The following is a 19,789-nucleotide window of genomic DNA, read 5'->3' as shown; positions in this document are numbered from 1 at the left end:
GTTCTGCAAATTTTCGTGCTTCTTCTGGATCCGAGAATAGTCTGTTTTGTTGTCCTGGAATAAATATTTTCAATACCGCTGGATGCTTTAGTATAAATTTATACCCTTTCTTCCATAAAATCGCCTTTGCTGTATTGAACTCTTTTCTCTTCTTTAGGAGTTCAAAACTTATATCTGGATAAATGAAGATTTTTTGCCCTTTATACTCCAGTGGTTTGTTGCCCTCTCTTACTTTTTCCATTGTCTTCTCCAGTACCTTTTCTCTTGTAGTATATCTTAGGAATTTTACTACAATAGATCTTGGTTTTTGTTGTGGTTGTGGTTTAGAGGCCAATACTCTATGTGCCCTTTCTATTTCCATTTCTTGCTGTAGTTCTGGACATCCTAGGGTCTTAGGGATCCACACTTTTATAAACTCCCTCATATTCTTGCCTTCTTCATCTTCCTTAAGGCCCACTATCTTTTTTTTTTTTTTTTTTTTAAATTTTTTTATTTTTCACACCATAAATCACATTAGCCATGATATACACTATTTCTTTTCACACATATACAGTGACTTTTTCTCCCCCCCCCCCTTTCCTCCCAAACCACCCCCCCACCCCCCCCTCTCATCCATTTTAGGTATACAATCTAGGTTGCATTAATCCAGTCAGACAATGTTGTCATTCAACAAAATTACACCAGAAATTCTACTGAGTCCATTCTTTTCTTTCCTTCTCCTTCTATCAACTTAGGTAATGTTTGTCCCCGGTAGGTTTTCGCTATTGTATTTAATGTAAGGCTCCTATACTTGTTCGAATATTTCAATATTATTTCTTAACCAATATGTTATTTTTTTTTTCTAATGGAATACATTTATTCATTTAAATTTGGTAGTTTCTTCCTTTTAATTTGGTTATGTATTCCATTAATATTTAAAGACATATAGTTCAGCGTAGCCCTTTTATATTTTGTTTATCTTCTCTTTCCGTTTTTCCATCATTACCTTTCCTCCTTTTCCATTTCTGTTTTCTTATTTTCAACTCTTCATAAGACAACATTCCTACAACATCTAACATTTTCCTTATTCTCCTATTTCTATCTTATTTATCCCCAATCTCCCCTTCACCTCCTGAGTTGTCCTTTATCCCTTGTCGGACAACCACATCTCCCCTCTCCATTTGGATTTGCGAATCCACTCGCAAGCGTCAACTGATTGTGCAGTGACCGCTATTTCCCCCCACCCCGCCTCCCCCAGAAAAGATTTCACTTTTCATATGTCACAAAGGTCCCTCTTTTAATTCCCTCCTTATTCTCTCTATTCCATTACCTTCCCTTATTAATTCTTGTCTATACTATCTATATTTTCCTCTAAGTACAGATACATTCATGTATGCTCATTGTCTCTATTCACTCTTATACCTCTTTACCTGCATACATATCAATCGTGATCATTTTTACTCTCATTACCCGTCTTCTTCCCTCAGTCTATTTTTGTCTTTACCCACATACATATCAGTCGTGATCATTTTAACTCTCATTACCCGTCTTCCTCCCTCAGTCTATTTTGTAATTGTTCTGCAAATTTTCGTGCTTCTTCTGGATCCGAGAATAGTCTGTTTTGCTGTCCTGGAATAAATATTTTCAATACCGCTGGATGCTTTAGTATAAATTTATACCCTTTCTTCCATAAAATCGCCTTTGCTGTATTGAACTCTTTTCTCTTCTTTAGGAGTTCAAAACTTATATCTGGATAAATGAAGATTTTTTGCCCTTTATACTCCAGTGGTTTGTTGCCCTCTCTTACTTTTTCCATTGTCTTCTCCAGTACCTTTTCTCTTGTAGTATATCTTAGGAATTTTACTACAATAGATCTTGGTTTTTGTTGTGGTTGTGGTTTAGAGGTCAATACTCTATGTGCCCTTTCTATTTCCATTTCATGCTGTAGTTCTGGACATCCTAGGGTCTTAGGGATCCACTCTTTTATAAACTCCCTCATATTCTTGCCTTCTTCATCTTCCTTAAGGCCCACTATCTTTATGTTATTTCTTCTGTTATGGTTTTCCATTGTATCTATTTTTTGAGCTAGTAGTTCTTGTGTCTCTTTAGTTTTTTTATTAGATTTCTCCAATTTCTTTTTTAAGTCTTCTACCTCCATTTCTGCTGCTACTGCCCGCTCTTCCATCTTGTCCATTTTTTTTCCCATTTCTGTTAAGGTCATCTCCATTTTAATTATTTTCTCCTCTGTGTTGTTTATTCTTTTTCTTAAATCCTTAAATTCCTGTGTTTGCCATTCTTTAAATGATTCCATGTATCCTCTAATAAGAGCAAGTATATCCTTTACCTTGCCTCTCTTTTCTTCTTCTATTTCACCATACTCTTCCTCTTCTTCTTCCTCTGAGTTGACCATCTGTTGTTTCTTTGTTGCCCTTTCCTCCTCTTCTATCTTGTTTCTATTGTCTTCTGTGGTCTCTTCTTGCTGCAGGTGTTCTGCAGCTGTCGTTGCCGGCTGTGGAGATCGACTCCCCAGCTGGTCCCCCCTCCCGTCGGTGTGTTTTTTTCATTCGCATCGCGCATGCGCAGTTGCGCACTTTTACTCGGCTCTGCGAGCCATTTTTGTAGTCCATTATTTACCGACCTGAGGGAGCGGGTTTCTCTCTCTGCAGCGGGCCTCTTCGGACAGGTAAGGCCTTCACCTTTTTCCTCCTTTGTCTTCTCTTCCTCTCTTCTTACCGTTGCTTTCGATTTTTCTTTTTTTGTCGCCATCTTCTTTCCACCTTTATACTCACTTTTCTGTAACTTTTATTTCTGTGCCTTTGTGTTTTCCTTTGTTTTTCCCGACTTTTCTGGAGAGGGCTGGAGTTCACCGTCCGGCCACTACTCCATCACGTGACTCCTCCCTTTTCTTTAGCTCCTTGAAGATTTTCTCTGTTAGGTGAATTGGTAATGATTGAAATAGGTATTGTATCCTTGGGAAAATATTCATTTTAATCCAATTTACCCTCCCTATCAACATCAGTGGTAATTCTTTCCAATGTTCTAAGTCTTCCTGCAATTTCTTTATTAGTGGCTGATAATTTAATTTGTACAGGTGGCTTAAATTATTATCTAATCTAATACCAAGGTCTCGGATTGCTTGTGTTTGCCATTTAAATGGTGATTCTTTTTTAATTCTATATAATCTGCTTTACTCATTGGCATCGCTTCACTTTGATTTGCGTTGATCTTATACTCCGATACTTCTCCATATTTCTTATGTAGTTCTTTTATTGATATTTCTGGGTTCTGTTAAGTATACTATGATGTCATCTGCAAATAAACTGATTTTGTACTCCTTCTCCTTTATTTTTATCCCTTTTCTTTTCTTATCAGTTCTGCCAATGGTTCTATTGCTAAAGCGAACTGTGAGCGGGATAGTGGAGATCCCTGCCTAGTTGACCTACTTAATTTAAATTGGTTCGATACATATCCATTTACTGTTACCTTCGCCAATGGTCCCTTATATAATGTTTTAATCCAATTAATATATTTTTCTGGTAGATTGAACCTCTGTAGTACTTTGAATAAATAATTTCTTTCTACCCTGTCAAAGGCTTTTTCTGTGTCTAAAGCTACAGCCACAGTTGTTTTCTTATTTCCTTGAACTGCATGAATTACATTAATACATTTACAGACATTATCCACTGTTCGTCTTTTCTGAATGAATCCAGTTTGATCTTGTTTACTATTTTTGGTACACAGTCAGCCAATCTGATGGCTAATAATTTTGCTATTATCTTAATCTGAATTAAGTAGAGATATTGGTCTATACGATGCTGGTGTTAGTGGATCTTTCACCATCTTTAGTATTACTGTAATTATTGCTGTCTTACATGATTCTGGCATGTTTTGTGTTTCTTCTATCTGGTTCATTACTTCCAGGAGAGGAGGAATTAATAACTCTTTAAATGTTTTATAGTATTCTATTCGAGTAGGCATAAAACATACTCAAGGATTGATATGTTTTTGTTGTTGGCCAATATTCAAGGGAGAGTTAGGATAAGTGAATATAAAACTAGATTGCTATCTGATCATTCACCCCTGTTATTAGCAATAGAACTGGAGGACATCCCACCGACAACAAAAACATATCAATCCTTGAGTATGTTTTATGCCTACTCAAATAATATGAATATTCCTTCTCCCTTGGGTGCTGCCTCCTCCATATATCCATAAGTTTCATTTCCTGCATTGATTTAACCATAAATTTGGCCACTTTATTCTTTTTGCTAGTCTTTTGTCCAGTTTTATCCAACATTTGATCCAAATTAAGGTTAAAATCCCCTCCTATCAATATATTCCTCTGCGTATCTACAATCTACAAAAAAATATTTTGCATAAACTTTTGATCCACTTCATTAGGTGCATATATATTTATCAAATTCCAAAATTCTCAATATATCTGCTACTTTATCATTACATACCTCCCTGCTGGATCTATTATTTCCTCCTTTATTTTGATTGGTACATTTTTATTAATTAATATAGCTACACCTCTGGCTTTTGAATTACATGATGCTGCCGTTACGTGCCCTACCCAGTCTCTCCTTAATTTATTATATTCCACTTCAGTTAGATGGGTTTCCTACATAAATACTATGTCTATTTTTTCTTTTTACAGGAAATTTAATAGCCTTTTTCGTTTAATTTGGTTATGTATTCCATTAATATTTATAGTCATATAGTTCAACATGGCCATCTCATATCCTGATTACACCTCATTTCCGCTTCCTCACCACCACCATCCCCCTTTTCCCCATTTTCATCTCTCAGTTTTCCCTTTTTGAACTCAATGTATGACACCACCTTTAAAACATAAAATACTTCAACAACTCCCACATATAATATTCCCTTAACCCCAAATTCCCCCCCCCCCCCCGAGTTGCCCCTTATCCCTTGCCGGGCAACCACACCTCTCCTCACAGTTTGGATTGCGAACCCGCTCACAAGTGTCAACTGATTTTGCAGCGATGGTTATTCTCTCCCACCCAACCCCCTCCAGAAAAGACTTTTTTCTTCACATATAACAAAGCTCACCATCTTTTTTTACCCCCCTTACTTCCTTTCTTCCCTTTTCTTTCCCTTCTTTGGCGTTCTGCAAATTCTCGTGCTTCCTCCGGATCCGAGAACAGTCTGTTTTGCTCCCCAGGGATAAATATTTTAAGCACAGCTGGATATCTTAACATAGGATCGAGTTTGCTATATTAAACTCCTTCCTCTTCCTTAAGAGCCATCAATGTAGAATTCATATCCTTCTCCCAGCGGAGTATCGCAAAGGTCTTCTCGGGTCTTGGTCTGAAGATCTGTCAACTCGACACAGTCATGCTCCACCTCTTTCTCTGTTTCACTGCCGTATAAAAACTGAGCTGGGTTGCAGCTATTAATTTTTGCAAACTGTAAATCTTCTCCAACCATTAAAATGGTTTCATACTTTAATATACGAGAATCAGTCAGCCATCGATGGGCAGTTTGTGTTAATAAAACACTCACAGAATGGGAGGTGTACACAGTCATCTTTCCTCCAAAAGTAAGTTTACGTGCTTCCTCTACCAACAGAGCAGCAGCCGCTACTCCCTGGATACACGTCGGCCATCCGCGAGACACTGGGTCCATCATTTTGGAAAGGAAAGCTACTGGGTGTCGCTGACCGCCTTTTTCTTGTGTTAAAACTCCCACAGCTGTTCCTTGGTTATGAGTGACAAATAGCTGGAAGGGCTGTTTTAAAGAGGGCAGAGTGAGCACTGGGGCTCGTGTTAGGCGATGTTTCAAGTCCTCGAACCATCCCTCCTCCTCCTGGGTCCATTTCAATGGATAGTCATTTTCATTTGTCAGTTTATCATACATAAACTTCACCAAAACTGAGTAGTCCTCTATCCATAACCTACAGTATCCTAAGAGTCCCAGGAATTGTCTTATTTCCTTCTTATTACGGGGTAAAGGCATTCTAGTGATTCCCGCAATTCGTTCAGGGGTAATCCGTTTCTGTCCTTTACTTATCTGGTGTCCCAGATATATCACAGTTTTCTCAACAAACTGTAACTTGTTTCTGGACACTCGTAGACCCTTTTTCCCCAGATAATTCAAGAGTCTAATGGTCTCTCTCCTCATTTCTTGTTCCTTGGGTCCTGATAATAGTAAATCATCCACATACTGCATTAGTTGGGAATCATCAGATTGTGGATAGTCCATCAGGATTTGTTCTAGCATTTGTCCAAACAGGTTTGGAGATTCAGTGAACCCTTGGGGCAATACAGTCCACCGAAACTGTCTCCGTCTACCTGTCCATGGATTTTCCCATTCAAACGCAAACATATCTCTACTTTCCTCTTCTAACGGACAAGTCCAGAAGGCATCCTTCAAGTCGATAACACTAAACCACTCATGGTCTGGGGGAATCCGACTCATAATAGTATAGGGATTAGGCACCACTGGGTGGCGGGTCTGAACAATAGCATTCAAACTTCTTAGATCCTGAACTAGGCGATAGGATCCATCTGACTTTTTTACTGGGAGTATAGGGGTGTTATAAGGTGACATGCATTCTTCTAATAGTCCGTCTCGTATTAAAGTCTCAATTACCGGCTGTAGCCCTTTTCTCCCTTCCAAAGAAATAGGATACTGACGTTTCCTTACCGGCTGATGACCTGGTATTAATGTGACATGTAAAGGTGGGATGTCCAGACCTCCTCGATTTCCCTCCTTATACCAGACTCTCTCGTCAATCTGCCGTTCATCCTCTTCCTTTAAAGCGCAGAGGTGGACTCGCACTTCTCCGTCCACAGGGAGAGCACCCAAACCTAGGAGAGCCTGTAAGTCCCTTCCTAGGAGGTTAAATCCAGCCGAAGGTAATAACAAGAGGTCTTGTACCCCTTCTCTTTCTTCCAGTTTCACTGTTACTTGGGGAATTATTGATACCATTCTGGGAGCTCCTTCTATCCCAGAAATTGTCAAATTACTTTTTATAGGCTCAGTTCCGATTGGCACAGTTATTACACTACTTCGTTCCGCTCCTGTGTCCACCATAAACACCACCTCTTCTCCCTTGGGACCAATTTTTAGTTTTACCAGGGGTTCCCTCTTATATTTGGTCCCTAACATTTGGAACCCCTGACACCCCTAATCTTCCATAAGTTCGAGGGCACGCAATTCCCTCTTGTATCGGGGGCATTCCCTCTTAAAGTGTCCTTCCTCATTGCAGTAATAGCACTTAACGAATCTCCGGGGTCTTCCCTCTCTTGGATATTTTGGATTGTTTAGAGGAAGGTTTTGTTTTCTTTCCCCTCTGGATTCAGCATTCATCTGTCGGATAGTCTGTACCATAACCTTTGTCGCCTTCTTTTGATCTTCTTCTTCTCTCTGCACATATACTTTTTGTGCCTTTTTTAACAGTTCACTTAGGGGTTTTTCACTCCAGTCCTCCTCCTTTTCTAGTTTCTTTCTAATGTCTTGCCATGATTTGGAAACAAATTCAATTCGAATAAGCTGTTCACCCATTGGTGTACTAGGGTCCACACCAGCATACTGTTGGACATTCTTTCTCACCCTCTCCAAAAAATCAGTAGGGGACTCGTCTTTCCCCTGGTGGTTCCCAAATGCCTTGGTAAAATTGTGACCCTTTGGCACAGCCTCCCGTATCCCTTTAATTGTCCACTCTCTATATTGTCTCATACTTGCCAATCCCTCGGGTGTTCGTTTGTCCCACCTGGGTTCATTTAAGGGATATTTTTGTTCATGGGGTCTAGGGTCCCCAGGTTGTTCATATTCCCACATGAGGAGGGCAGCCCGTCGAATCATCTGCCTCTCCTGGGGTGAAAATAATGTTCCCATTATTGCCTGCATCTCTTCCCACGTATATGTGTTTGGTCCCAAGAATTGGTCAAGCTGTTCAGCCAGTCCTATAGGATCTTCCAATAACTTTTTCATTTCTTTCTTAAATCCCCGCACCTCTGTACTAGTTAGGGGAACATTCACATATCCCGTTCCCCCTCCCGGTCCTCCCATAGGAACTTCTCTCAGGGGATTTAGGTTTATTGAAAACTTTGATGGTCCTGGACCAGTCTGGGATCTTGTCCAGGGTCGGTTTACCGGTGGAAGTTTAGGGTCCGACTCCCTTAATTCATCCTTTTTATCCCGGCCCCCTTCGGGGCAATCAGATTCATCACCTTTCCCCGCCGGTAATAAGCTTTCCTCGGGCGCAGTAGGCACCGGGGGAATATAAGGAGGGGGAAGGTTGTCCAGAGGTTCCCATTTCTTTTCTCCTGCCACTCTCAATTTAAAACATTCTGTTAAGGATCCTGGCCAGGGAACCCAACAAAATGCATATGCTGACTCTTCTTGATTCACCTTTGGTCTCGAATTTACATATATGTTTAATGCTTGTCTAACCCAATCCTCATCAGATCCAAATTTCGGCCACCAGACCGAGGAACCTTTAATAGGTTGTTTTGACCAAAGGAGACAATATTGGACCATCTTTTTCTTGTTTTTGTCCCGATATCTTTTACTATCCCAATTTTCAAACATTCTCCCCAAAGGGCTGTCAAGGGGTACTCCCAGGAATTGTCCTGAATTTTCAGACGAGCCCTTAGATTTTGATCCTCCCATTTTCCCACCTAGATCTGTTTATCGTTGCTGAGGACCCTCTCGCTCTGGACCCTACTCCCTTCCTCTCAGACGCCTCGTCGGAGGTGCTGTCCCTCCTTCGGTTACCGCTGAGGTTTTCCTGGGGTTGACCCCTCTCTTCTCGGCACTTCGTCGGAGGTGCTGTCCCTCCTTCGGTTACCGCCGAGGTTTCCCTGGGGTCTATCCTAGAGTCCCGTGACAGGGTTCTCACACAACGACAAAAGATCTATACTTAATCTATTCCGTTAGGTTTTTATCCAAACAGGTGTATCCCGTTACACCTGTTACCCAATCCCCACACCACAATCGTAAGTCGTCACTTACCGGTGTCTTCCCGGGGATTGAACCGTCACCCTTCTCCTCTCCGTCTTGTCGTGTCACCCTGTCCGGATACCACTCGCTCAAGCCGCCCGAAGCGACGAGCAAGGGACTAGGAGCCGCTGAACTCAGCGGGGTGCACCGCCTCCGATGTCCCTCTTCTCGCCTCCCCTCACGGCCGGAGTGTAGATCCCGGACGAGCCCCCATTTGTCAGAAATAAAACTTCTCACACATGAGTCTCTTTAAAACTGATGACACGACAAGCTTTATTTACAAGTCTGCAGAGTTGGACTCAACTGGTTTCTCACCAGTTAAGCCCCGATACATACAGTGCATTGATTTTTATACCTTTATTATTTGCCCTTCCCCTTCTTATTAATACTGTTTTAATTGGTTAGTATTACAAAAACATTCTAAGTATAACTGCATTATTAATTATCACGTTCGTTACGTACGCTGTGAACTCTACATTCACTGAATTCTGTTTCTCACACTTCTTATCAATCCTTTGTCTCCTGCATGTCTCTCACTATGACCATGAAAAGATAGGTTTAAAAAAAAACATATTCAGCAGCTCCTTCTGTCCTTGACTGCTAGTAAACTCTCTGTCCGTTCTGGCTTCCCTGTTTATGATTAATCATCACATTTTAACTTAAGTCTTTTTAACCTAAATTCTCTATATCACAACTTATGTCTGGGTAAAAAAATATTTTTGACTCTTGTATTCCAATGGTTTTTTTATCTTCTCTAATTTTATTCCTTGCCCTCTCCAGTATATTTTTTCTTGTCGTATATCTCAGAAATTTTACTAAAACAGATCTTGGTTTTTGCTGTGTCTGTCGTTTCGGAGCTAGTGTTCTGTGTGCCCTTTCTATTTCCATTCCTGCCTGTATTTCTGTCATTCCCATGACATTTGGGATCCATTCTTTTATAAATGATTTCATATTTGTGCCTTCTTCATCTTCCTTTAGGGCCTCTATCTTTATGTTGTTCCGCCTACTATAATTTTCCATCATATCAATCTTCTGAGCTAACAACTCTTGTAACTCTTTAACTTTTTTGTCATTTTCTTCCAATTTTCTTCTTAAGTCATTCACTTCCATTTCTACAGCCATTTCTCGTTCTTCCACATCTTTTCCCTATTTCTGTCATGACCAGCTCTATTCTACTCACTTTTTCTTCTGCACTTTTAATTTTTCTTTTCATATCACTAAATTCTAATGTCAACTATTCTTTTAATGCTCTCATTTGTTTTTGAAAATTTTTTATCTATATTCTGTCCATCTATTTTACCTTCTATTTCTCTGTGCTGATCTTGGTTTTCTGCTTCCTCTTCTTCTGTGTCTGCACCTGTGCTTGTGTCTTCTACTTCTCTTCCTGGTATCTGTGTCTCTTCTGACTTTCCTGTTGAGTTGCTTGCCTCACTTTGCTGGGCTTCTTGCTTGGCTTCTTGCTGTTGGTCCTCTTCTTCTGGGCTAGTCACCTGTTAGGCTTTCTGTCGCTGCTCTTCTTTCCTATCACTCCCTTTCCTGTCGCTTTCCTCTTCTTCCAGCTGAGAGCCCTGGTGTCGGGCATCCCTCAGCTGGTTGCGCTGTGTTTGCTCTCTCCTCAGCTGGGCCCCCCTCCCGTCGGTGCTCTCCTTCTTAGTAAGTGCACTGCGCGCTTTTGTTTGGTTCAGAAAGCCATTTTTGCAGTCCACTGGTCAGGAGGTCACGACTCTGCAGGGTCGTCACCAACCTTGGAGAACGGGCTCTCTTCTCCACGGTGGCTCCCTGTTTCTTCATGCAGGTAAGGCCTTCTCCTTTCTCTTCCGGCATCTTTTATTTTTTTTCCCGTTATTTTTACTTTTTACTTTTTCCTTCTTGGGTGCCATTTTCTTTCTTTTCTCTACAACTTTATCTTTTATTTGTTTTGTGTTTCTTGAACTTTGTATTTTCTTCACTTTATTTCTTTTCTGGAGAAGGCTGTTATTCTCCTACTGGCCACTACTCCATCATGTGACTCCCTTCCCTTTAACCTATCTAAAGCTGTTCCGCTCCTCGTCTTACTTCTCCCATTCGCATGATTTTTGCGACCCCAACTCTTATTTATTCTTATCCTTATTTGGCATGATGCTTTGTCACATGTTCCTGTTCTTTTGCAGTTTTTTAAATATATCAAGTTGTCCTTGCCTGCAATCTCTTGGAGGATCTGTCCTTCCTTTGTATTCTAGCAGACACCCCCCCCCCCCCCCCCCGTCCCCTTTTCTTCTCTCACGTCTCATCTCTGTATAGCCATTGTTAACACTGATTATTACATTTTTCTGAAACAGCACTTTGGATAATTCTCACATTAGCCATTGTAAATTGCTGCTCCTCTGCAGGAGAGTGATAGAATATGGTGCAAGTCAATGAAAATGTGGGGAGGATTAGTGTAAATGGCGCGAAATGGTTAGCGAAGTCATGATAGGCTGAAGGACCTCTTTTCATGCTTCTATAGCTCTAAATGGAATGTCAGGGGGAACCCTAAAACCTATGAACTGTTAGGTATGCTTTGTTCATGAATGAGTGAGACAAACACCAGACTGAGTCGAAATCAGGGTTCTTTGTTCTTTATTACCGGATTGTAACACTTGCAACTAACCATGTTAGTCGGAGAATGCATTCTGCCGTTATCAGCAAAATGGTGATTTTTTATACCCTTGGATACGTGCTTAGAACATCATCATATCATTACTTGTCCAATGACTAAAACTGTTGCTATCCTTTCCCTGCTAGCTTCCTGCCTCTCAATCCATCAATGTCTCTCTTATCTTGTAAGTACAAGGATGCATTCACATCTTGTTACAGCCCTGTACAGGGTAACTCCTTACACATTCCCATCTCATGATGTTTTACCTTACAGAACCTACTATCTTACAAATGATCGCATTTTGGGGATGGGGTGAATTATGTCTTGAAAGGACTGCAGAATGATTGCAAAGAGAAGTTTTTTTTTAATTGACTAATTTGGAAGCTATGAAACTCTAACTTGAATACTTTCTTGAAGCCTATTCACTGATGCCTTTTTCTAAATGTTGGCACACAGGTCTTGCTCAATGCTGCACCCACTTTCCTCAAGTGTTTTAACCGCCTTGTCCTTTCTGTTATGCATAAAGGTCGTCAAAAAGGTGCAGGAGAGAAAGGTACGTAGAGAGCAAATACACTCAGATAATGGGATTACAGTCGAATCTTGCCTGACCCACAAACTACTGAACAGTGGCATGCATTTACACTTCATGCACATTTATAATGTGTGGATTTAAAATCTGGTGTCAACATCAATCATTAATGTTTTATGCAGTGAAATGTCCAAAAGCATTTTATTGGAGAATGTTATAAAATGTTAAGACTGCTCACAGAAGAACCCTTCTCGCTACACTAGATACAATGTGACAAATTTAAGTGTCAACTTTAACACCATGCCTTGGAAGAAGACACTGAGATAAGTGACCAAAATCCTGGTTAAAACAGATAACTTCTGGAGGGGATCATAAAGGAAGAAGGGTGAGAGGTTTACAGAATACAGCCAAGCCAGCTCAGAGGACCAACAGCAGAGTTTAAAAATCAGGGATGCATGAGGCCAGAATTGGACCATTCAAGAAATTGTGCATTTGGAGGGGTAGATTAAACACAAGAGATGGTGGGGGTGGTGACAATGTTGAAGTGGTGTTTCGTTTTCAGAAATATTACTGTCAGATGTTTGAACTCTGGTAAATTTTCTCTATACTATCTTTGGTTTCACCTGAAAGAAGCTGCCTTCTGGTTGATTTTAGAAGTGCAGTGTGAAATAAATTTGTTTTCTTGGCCCAATTCATTGACTTTTGGCCCAATTCATCGACTTAAGGGCCACACACAAAACTATTCACTGTGCTGCATTATCAACTGTTGCCCTGGGGCTAAGAGAATAAATCAGCTTTATCTGATGGAGTACCCAGATGAGAGAAGTTGTTCCTCATCATCCTTCAGCTAAGTGCAGGATATCCATCCAAGAAAAAAAACCAAATGATCTCAGATGAAGCAGGAGAGTAGAATGCTGGTACTCTGCAATGATGTATGAGTATCTGACAGTTTAGTGATGTTTTGTGTTGCTGAGTTGGTCATAATGTGCAGAAAATCAGGATGTGTCCATGAGATGCTATCAAGCTGGACTGACAGTGTGTAGCTGCAATATTTTTATGAGCTAGTATCATACTAAATTCAGGCAGCATGCACTTCAATAAAACATGCCTTGTGTGGTTTTGCTGAAGAATTGTTTTGTTACAGGTATGACAGCGGAAAACGACAGGGTCCTGGATTGTGCACGCCAGGTAGAGAGGATGTATGCTCGTGTGGCTTCAAAACCAGAGGAATTTGCAATGTTTTCTGCTTTCATGGTGGCAGAGTACATCAATGAACTTCAAAAGGTAATTGCACCCACAAAAACAATTACACCTGCAACTGCAAGAGATCAGTAGGATTGTAAAGTTCAGCTAGCACTCTGTGATAGCACTTTTCAGTCTGTGCCAGAGTAATGGGTTTCAAATGCACTCTTAAGAATTAAGTGCACCATCCTCCTGACATTAACAGCTAATATGAAAATAAAAAACCCCTACAAATTAATGTGATCTATTTCAGTTGTCTTGGATGATGTATAATTATTGGTCTGGACATTTGGGTTAACCTCCCAGGAAATTAGAATTGAGCTCCAAGATCTTTTCAGTACACCAAGATGACAAATCCTCGCCTTGATTTAATGTCTTTGAAAGATGCCCCTCCAAGCTTTTGACAACTCCCTCATTAAATGTGTTGGCAACATCAGCCTATATTGTGTGCTCAATTCACTGGATTAAGATTTGAACTCAGAATCTTTTGAGTTGGATGGGAGGGGTGCCTACTGAACCAAGCTACCCACCAGCCTCACAAGTAGAGTGATTGATGTACATTTGCTCCTTGGTCATATTACCAGCACAGTGTGCTTTTCTCATAAAAAGCACCAAGTGTTTCAGTTATCAATAAAATATCAGTATCAGATGAACTAAAGTCCTTTGAAATTGTGGAAGACCACAATGGAATATTTTGTCATACCCGTCTCTTCTTTATGTACAGGTCACTCTCAATGCAGATGTGAAAAAACACTTGACCGAGGGAGTGTACCACCTCCTGGATCTGGTCTCAGAAGGTGATCTCCACTTTTTGAACACTTTGTTGCAAGTGGGAATGAGGGAGGTATTTAAGGACTTGCACTGTAACTACGTACGTTATCATAAGAATAAAAGACAAGGTGAAGAGAAGTACGTGGCTTAACATGGACCAAGCACCTTGTACCCTTCATTTCTATTGCCTCAGGCTATTTTCGCACTCATTACCCACTATGGATCAAAGGAGTCTGGTATTGGTGAGCTCCATCATTATCAGAACATCATCCACTGAATTCATCCCGTATCTAATTCATAACCAGTGAGCCGGAATGTTTGTGATATCTGCATACTCTCCTTGTGGTAAAGGAGAAGGTACTGTCACCAACTTCCACTGTCCAAACTAAGACCATCATATTGAAGAAACTCTGGAAAAAATAGCTGGGATGCAAGATGGATTCTGCTTTCTTGCCAGTGGATAATATGAAGTATTGACGCAATGTGGAACGCATCACAAGGTGCAACGTGACAGCTTCTGTGAGCCAATACAAGTGGTAACAAAAATTAGTTCAAGCATTCTACTCATTCATGGTCATCTTAAATGTATTGTTTGACATTTTCTGGAAAGATGTCTTGCATCAAAACATCAGCGATGAACATACCTGGTCTAGTTGAGGTCAATTGTACTTTAGGATAAGAGCAGACCAATCCTGTAATACCAATGTAAATCTTGATGTTTAATTTAGTCAAAGCTGAGATGTTTACAGGCATCTAAATGAGCTGGAAAAAAGGACTGATATCTGTAAAAGGGCTACTCAGTATTTTGACAGATTGTGTATCTCACTGCATAGTCCAACTACCTATTGTGATCTCCAGTATATTTATGTATTGCACTTGACCTCAGCATGTGCAGACTTCCTTTAACTTTTTTCTGACACCTTCCTGTTTACCCAAAATGCTGGTAATATATAATATCTTTACCTCCGATGGACGAGACCTACTGGGCTCCTCCAGCACTTCTGTGTTTTTACTACAATCACAGCACTTGCAGAACGTTGTGCTTAAATCGGTGCGGACTAGAAGGGCCGATTATGGCCTATTTCCGTACTGTAATTGTTATATGGTTAAATATATGCAGCAACTTGGGTCCTACAGGCCATTGTTTGCAAGAATACCAGATTTTCTTTACTAATATTCATTCAGGAAGGAACAGTGGCTTCCTCCCATTGTTGCATTGGGCAACTCAACATCCAAATCCTTGATAGGAATTTATGCCTCTTGATTCAAAGTGAATACTGTAAATAGTGCTTTGACCACAGCCCGTGAGTAAGTGAAACCATAACTGGTTTTCAGTTCTTGAATACTCTAGGAACTAGAAGCAACTCTGAAATGCTCACATTAACATTATGTGTGCTCAGGTCATCAACCTCAAATATGAATTGATTCTTTTCACCACAGATGCTACTTGATTTGCTGAGTAGTTTTAACTTTTTTTAAAATTTCAGATTTCTAGCTCAAGCATACTTCACTTTTGTCCTGTCCGAACAGAAGTAGTTACTTTATATCAATATTTTAAACCTCATACTCTAGGACAAGAGAAAGGTAGCCAGTTTGGTTCAAAAGAAATTGAGTGAACAGAAGAAGTTACTTTTTGGGCATTTAAAGTTAACTCTTGTAACTGTATTGGTTAGTAGTTTGCCTTATTATATTTGTATATTGTTTACTTTGTAATAAAAACTGAGAATTTACCTGTACACATAGGTAAAAGGGTCTGTACATTTCACAACAGGTGAGAATGATGGGACAATATTTTGCAGTAAGCTGATTGGTGTTAATAGAACTACAAATATCCCAAACAAGGTGTGGAATGTTTACAGAGAATGAGAGACTGTTATTTGAGAAAAGATTGAACAGATACTGTATTACCAACATTCACTCCACTATTTAAACATCTGTGAGACCCTTGGATTTGCAAACTTATCACTCTCAACTTTACCATTTCTTTCTTTTTAAAATATCTTTATTGATGTTTTACAATATAAACAATTGAACAGTACAATTAAGCAATGTACTGCAAGATTTTGAAAAAAAGAATTTTTTAAAAATTATACAATATTCTCAAAATAAGGAAATCCAGAGCACAGAGCACAAAAAAAACCCAAAAAGAAAATTTTCAAAACCTCTCCTAAGCAAGGTTGAAAGTTGACATGTATGAATCAAGTGACACCAACCTGGAGAGGGACAACACAGTGGCAAAATTCCAGAACAAAATGAGAATAGTCCATAAATGGACCACATGTCTTTTGGAACTTAACATTTGAATCCTTGATAGCATGTCTTTTTTCTAGAGTTTAACAAGCCATAATAACTTTCAGCCATTGTGCATGTGTAAGTGGACTATTATCTTCCCATTTTATCAAAATTGCATGTCTGGCTATCAATGATATAAAAGATAAAATTTTGCTTTGAATTGAAGTCAGTAATAGTGTAGGGTAATTAAAGGGCAAGGTTCCAATGTTAACTTAAGACTTGCTGATACTGTTTGAAAAACATCTTCCAAAATTCTTCCAAGTTAGGCAGGTCCAGAACATATGAACGAAAGAAGAATCATCTATTTTACAATTGTCACAGAGAGGATTTATATCTGAGTAGAAATGAGACAATATAACTTTAGATCTATGTGCTCTAAGGACCACTTTAAATTGCAGTAAACAATGTTAATCAAATTAAAAATGGAGTCCCTAACTTGATTGGACAATGACAGATTCAAATCCTGCTCCGAGGCATTTTTTATTTTAACTGTGGAGGTGGGGGTGGGGGGGGGGGTCTAGTCTTCAAGAATAGTCGCTTCAGGGATTCTAGGAAAATTCTGAGATTGAACAGTGTCTAATTTGTAAATATCCAAAAAAAGTGAGTTTTGGGAAAATTAAATTTTACCACCAATTATTTGAAAGATGCTAAATTGTTGCCAATAAAAAGGTCTTAAAATTTTTTTATACCCAATCTGTGCCAATCATTGAAGAGAGTGTCTTGTAAAGAAGGTAGGAAAATGTGACTGGATATAATAGGGTTGGCAAGAGAACAACTCTGAAATCCAAAAACCCTTCTAAATTGTGGCCATATTCTCCAACTATGTTTAATTATTGAGTTATCAGTTCGTTTACATAAAGAAGATAAGAAAGACCTGAGAATTGCCAACAAGGAAGTATTCTTAACAATATTAAATTCCATTTCTACCCATGTTGGGCAGTCAATACTAATATCAAATTGTAGCAAAAGGATAATTTGATCCATTAATAAAACAAGGTCTAAAATTAAATTTTTTCAGGGTCACAAAAAAATAACCCCACTCCATCTGAGTGGGGTCAAAAGCTTTCTCTGCACCTAAAGAAAGAACACATTCAAAGACAGCAGTGGGGGGATAAATATAAAATATTCAATAAACAGCGTATATTAAAAATAGGAATAACAATTTTTATCTTTTGATCTTCAAAATGATTGATGGTAAAATATTCTCCAATCTGTGGGCCAATACTTTAGCCAAAATCTTCATACAACATTAAGTAACAAAATAGGCTGATAAGAAGCACATTCAAGTGTATCCTTCCCCTTTTACAGAATAAGAGAAATACAAGCTTCACTAAAGGATGACGGAAGAATCCCTTATTTAAATAAGCCATTAAGCACAGATCTTAGTTGGAGCATGTGCAATTTAAAGAAAAGATTTTAAAAATTCAACAGGGTACCCATCAGGTCCTGGAAATTTACCTGATTGTAAAAAAAAAATAGCAAAAAGTATTTTGGGAAATGGGTGTCTCCAGACTTATACATTTATTCTGAGAAAGTGTAGGAAAATTTAGGCAGTCGAAAGAGTTAATCATTAAGCTGTTATTATTAGATTCAGTCTGGAGTAAAATTCTCAAGCTATTTTTAGAATATCTGTAGTGTCCATTCCGTCATCCATCCGAATCTTAGTAATTTGTCTCTCAGCAGCCATTCCTTTCAATTGATTGGCCAAAAGCTTACCGGATTTTTCACCATGAATGTAAAATTGACTTTTACTCTTCAGAAGTTGCTGTTCAATGAGATAAGTAGAAAGAAGATCAAATTTAATCTCAAGTTCAACTCTTTTTATATAATTCAATTTAACGAGCATACTGTAAGTCAATTTATTTAATCTGATTAATTAAATCTAATCTTTCTTTATTAGTCTTTCTTCTTGAAGATATGCTTTCACAGTGTTCCAGACAATCAAGTTAGAAACTGTTGAAGAATTTGTATTAAAGAAAATTTTAATTGGGTCTTCCATAAATTTCAAAAAAATTATCTGATACTGTAGAAAGATCGAATTAAAACACCAGTTCCTCTTTATAGAAGGAGAGTCAGGAAAATTCAAAGACAAAATAACAGGAGCATGGTCAGATGTTATTATTCCTTGATATTCACAAGATTTGGTCGAGGCAATTGATTATCAATTAAAAAATAATCAATCTGAGAAGAACAGTGAACACTAGAGATAAATGAATACTCTCTACTGTTAGGATGAAAAAAATGGCAAACTCTTGAAATACCAAAATTTGTTAAAATAGAATGAATTACAGCAGCGGATTTATTCAAAGTGGCAGATTTATGGGATAAATGATCCAGAACAGTATTTAGCCAACAGTTAAAATCTCACCCCAACACCAGAGAGTAAAGACTTAAATCCGGTAGGACTGAGAAAAAATTCTTTCAAAAAAATTCCACATCATCTTATTATATAGTTTACCTGTAAGAATAATATAACGATGATATTTATCTGATCTAGTGATATGATGTACAAAAGGGATGATCTTGTTAATTAAAATAGAAACTCCCCTGACGTTAGCATTAGAAGAAGAATGAAAAAATGTTCCTTTGCATTTTGAAAAGTCTGGCATTATTACAATTTCTGATATGAGTTTCTTGAAGAAAAACAATTTCTGCCCTTAGATGCCTGACATGAGCAAACACTCTTCTGTGTTTAATTGGACTATTTAACCCTTTAATGTTTCAAGAGAAAAGTCTGGTTAGATTAATCATGAGTCTTAATTAATGGTATGAAATAATCCAGCACAGTTTGTCATCATTCTCCAAGCAGTCACCTTGAATCCATGCACTAGTGCAGTTTGTATAAACCATGAACCAAAACAACCTTGCTAACTCTGCTCTTTAAACCCAAACTCCCCCTCTCCAAACCTCCCAGCACTGAAAGTTGCTAAACAGCACAGCAACAAGCTCAAAAAAAATACATTTTAAATCCTTATGCTTCTGAAGAATTTTAATATAGCCCCTTATTTTAAAACAAGTAATTAATAATTTTTCCCAATGAAAAATTATATAAAAAATATAACCAAAGTGAAAATTAAAAAGTTTGCAGCAAAGAAACACAATAGAAGTACATCTATAATAAATTTGTGTTCCCTTCACACCATCAGCATAAAAAACAAATCTAAGATGACGCATTAAATTCACCAAAACATCTAGTCAGCAAGCGTTCAAAATAATACCATATCGTTAATAGTTAAAGAAAAATCCCAAAGAATACAAAGATCCACTTATTACTTTTGAAGCTCAATAAAACAATTATCTAAAGCCTATTCTTGATTAATATAAGATTTTCTGTATTTAAAATAGACTATGCGCATGTACATTATTCTAGGGTTGGCCCAATTTTT

General features: G+C 38.6%; 1 protein-coding gene across 3 annotated transcripts in view; it reads left to right on the top strand.

Moving 5' to 3' along the window:
• The window catches only part of urb2 (URB2 ribosome biogenesis homolog), a 48,398-nt gene extending 32,551 nt beyond the window's left edge, over positions 1–15,847 (top strand). For 2 of the 3 annotated variants that reach the window (XM_069932333.1, XM_069932334.1), the window contains exons 8-10: positions 12,026–12,122; positions 13,243–13,382; positions 14,065–15,847. In XM_069932333.1, the coding sequence (XP_069788434.1) occupies positions 12,026–12,122; positions 13,243–13,382; positions 14,065–14,262 (435 nt within the window). In that variant the 3' untranslated portion in view covers positions 14,263–15,847. Of the gene's footprint in view, positions 1–12,025; positions 12,123–13,242; positions 13,383–14,064 lie in introns of those variants that run through there. The other variant, XM_069932335.1, reaches the window with a different exon arrangement.
• The last annotated feature ends 3,942 nt before the right edge of the window (positions 15,848–19,789 follow it).

This window comes from Narcine bancroftii, chromosome 4 (genome assembly GCF_036971445.1).
Source record: "Narcine bancroftii isolate sNarBan1 chromosome 4, sNarBan1.hap1, whole genome shotgun sequence".
In the NCBI taxonomy this organism is placed as follows: Eukaryota; Metazoa; Chordata; class Chondrichthyes; order Torpediniformes; family Narcinidae; genus Narcine; species Narcine bancroftii.
The sequence above is the reverse complement of the archived record's forward strand: the minus strand, read 5'-3'. Positions and strand labels throughout refer to the sequence as shown.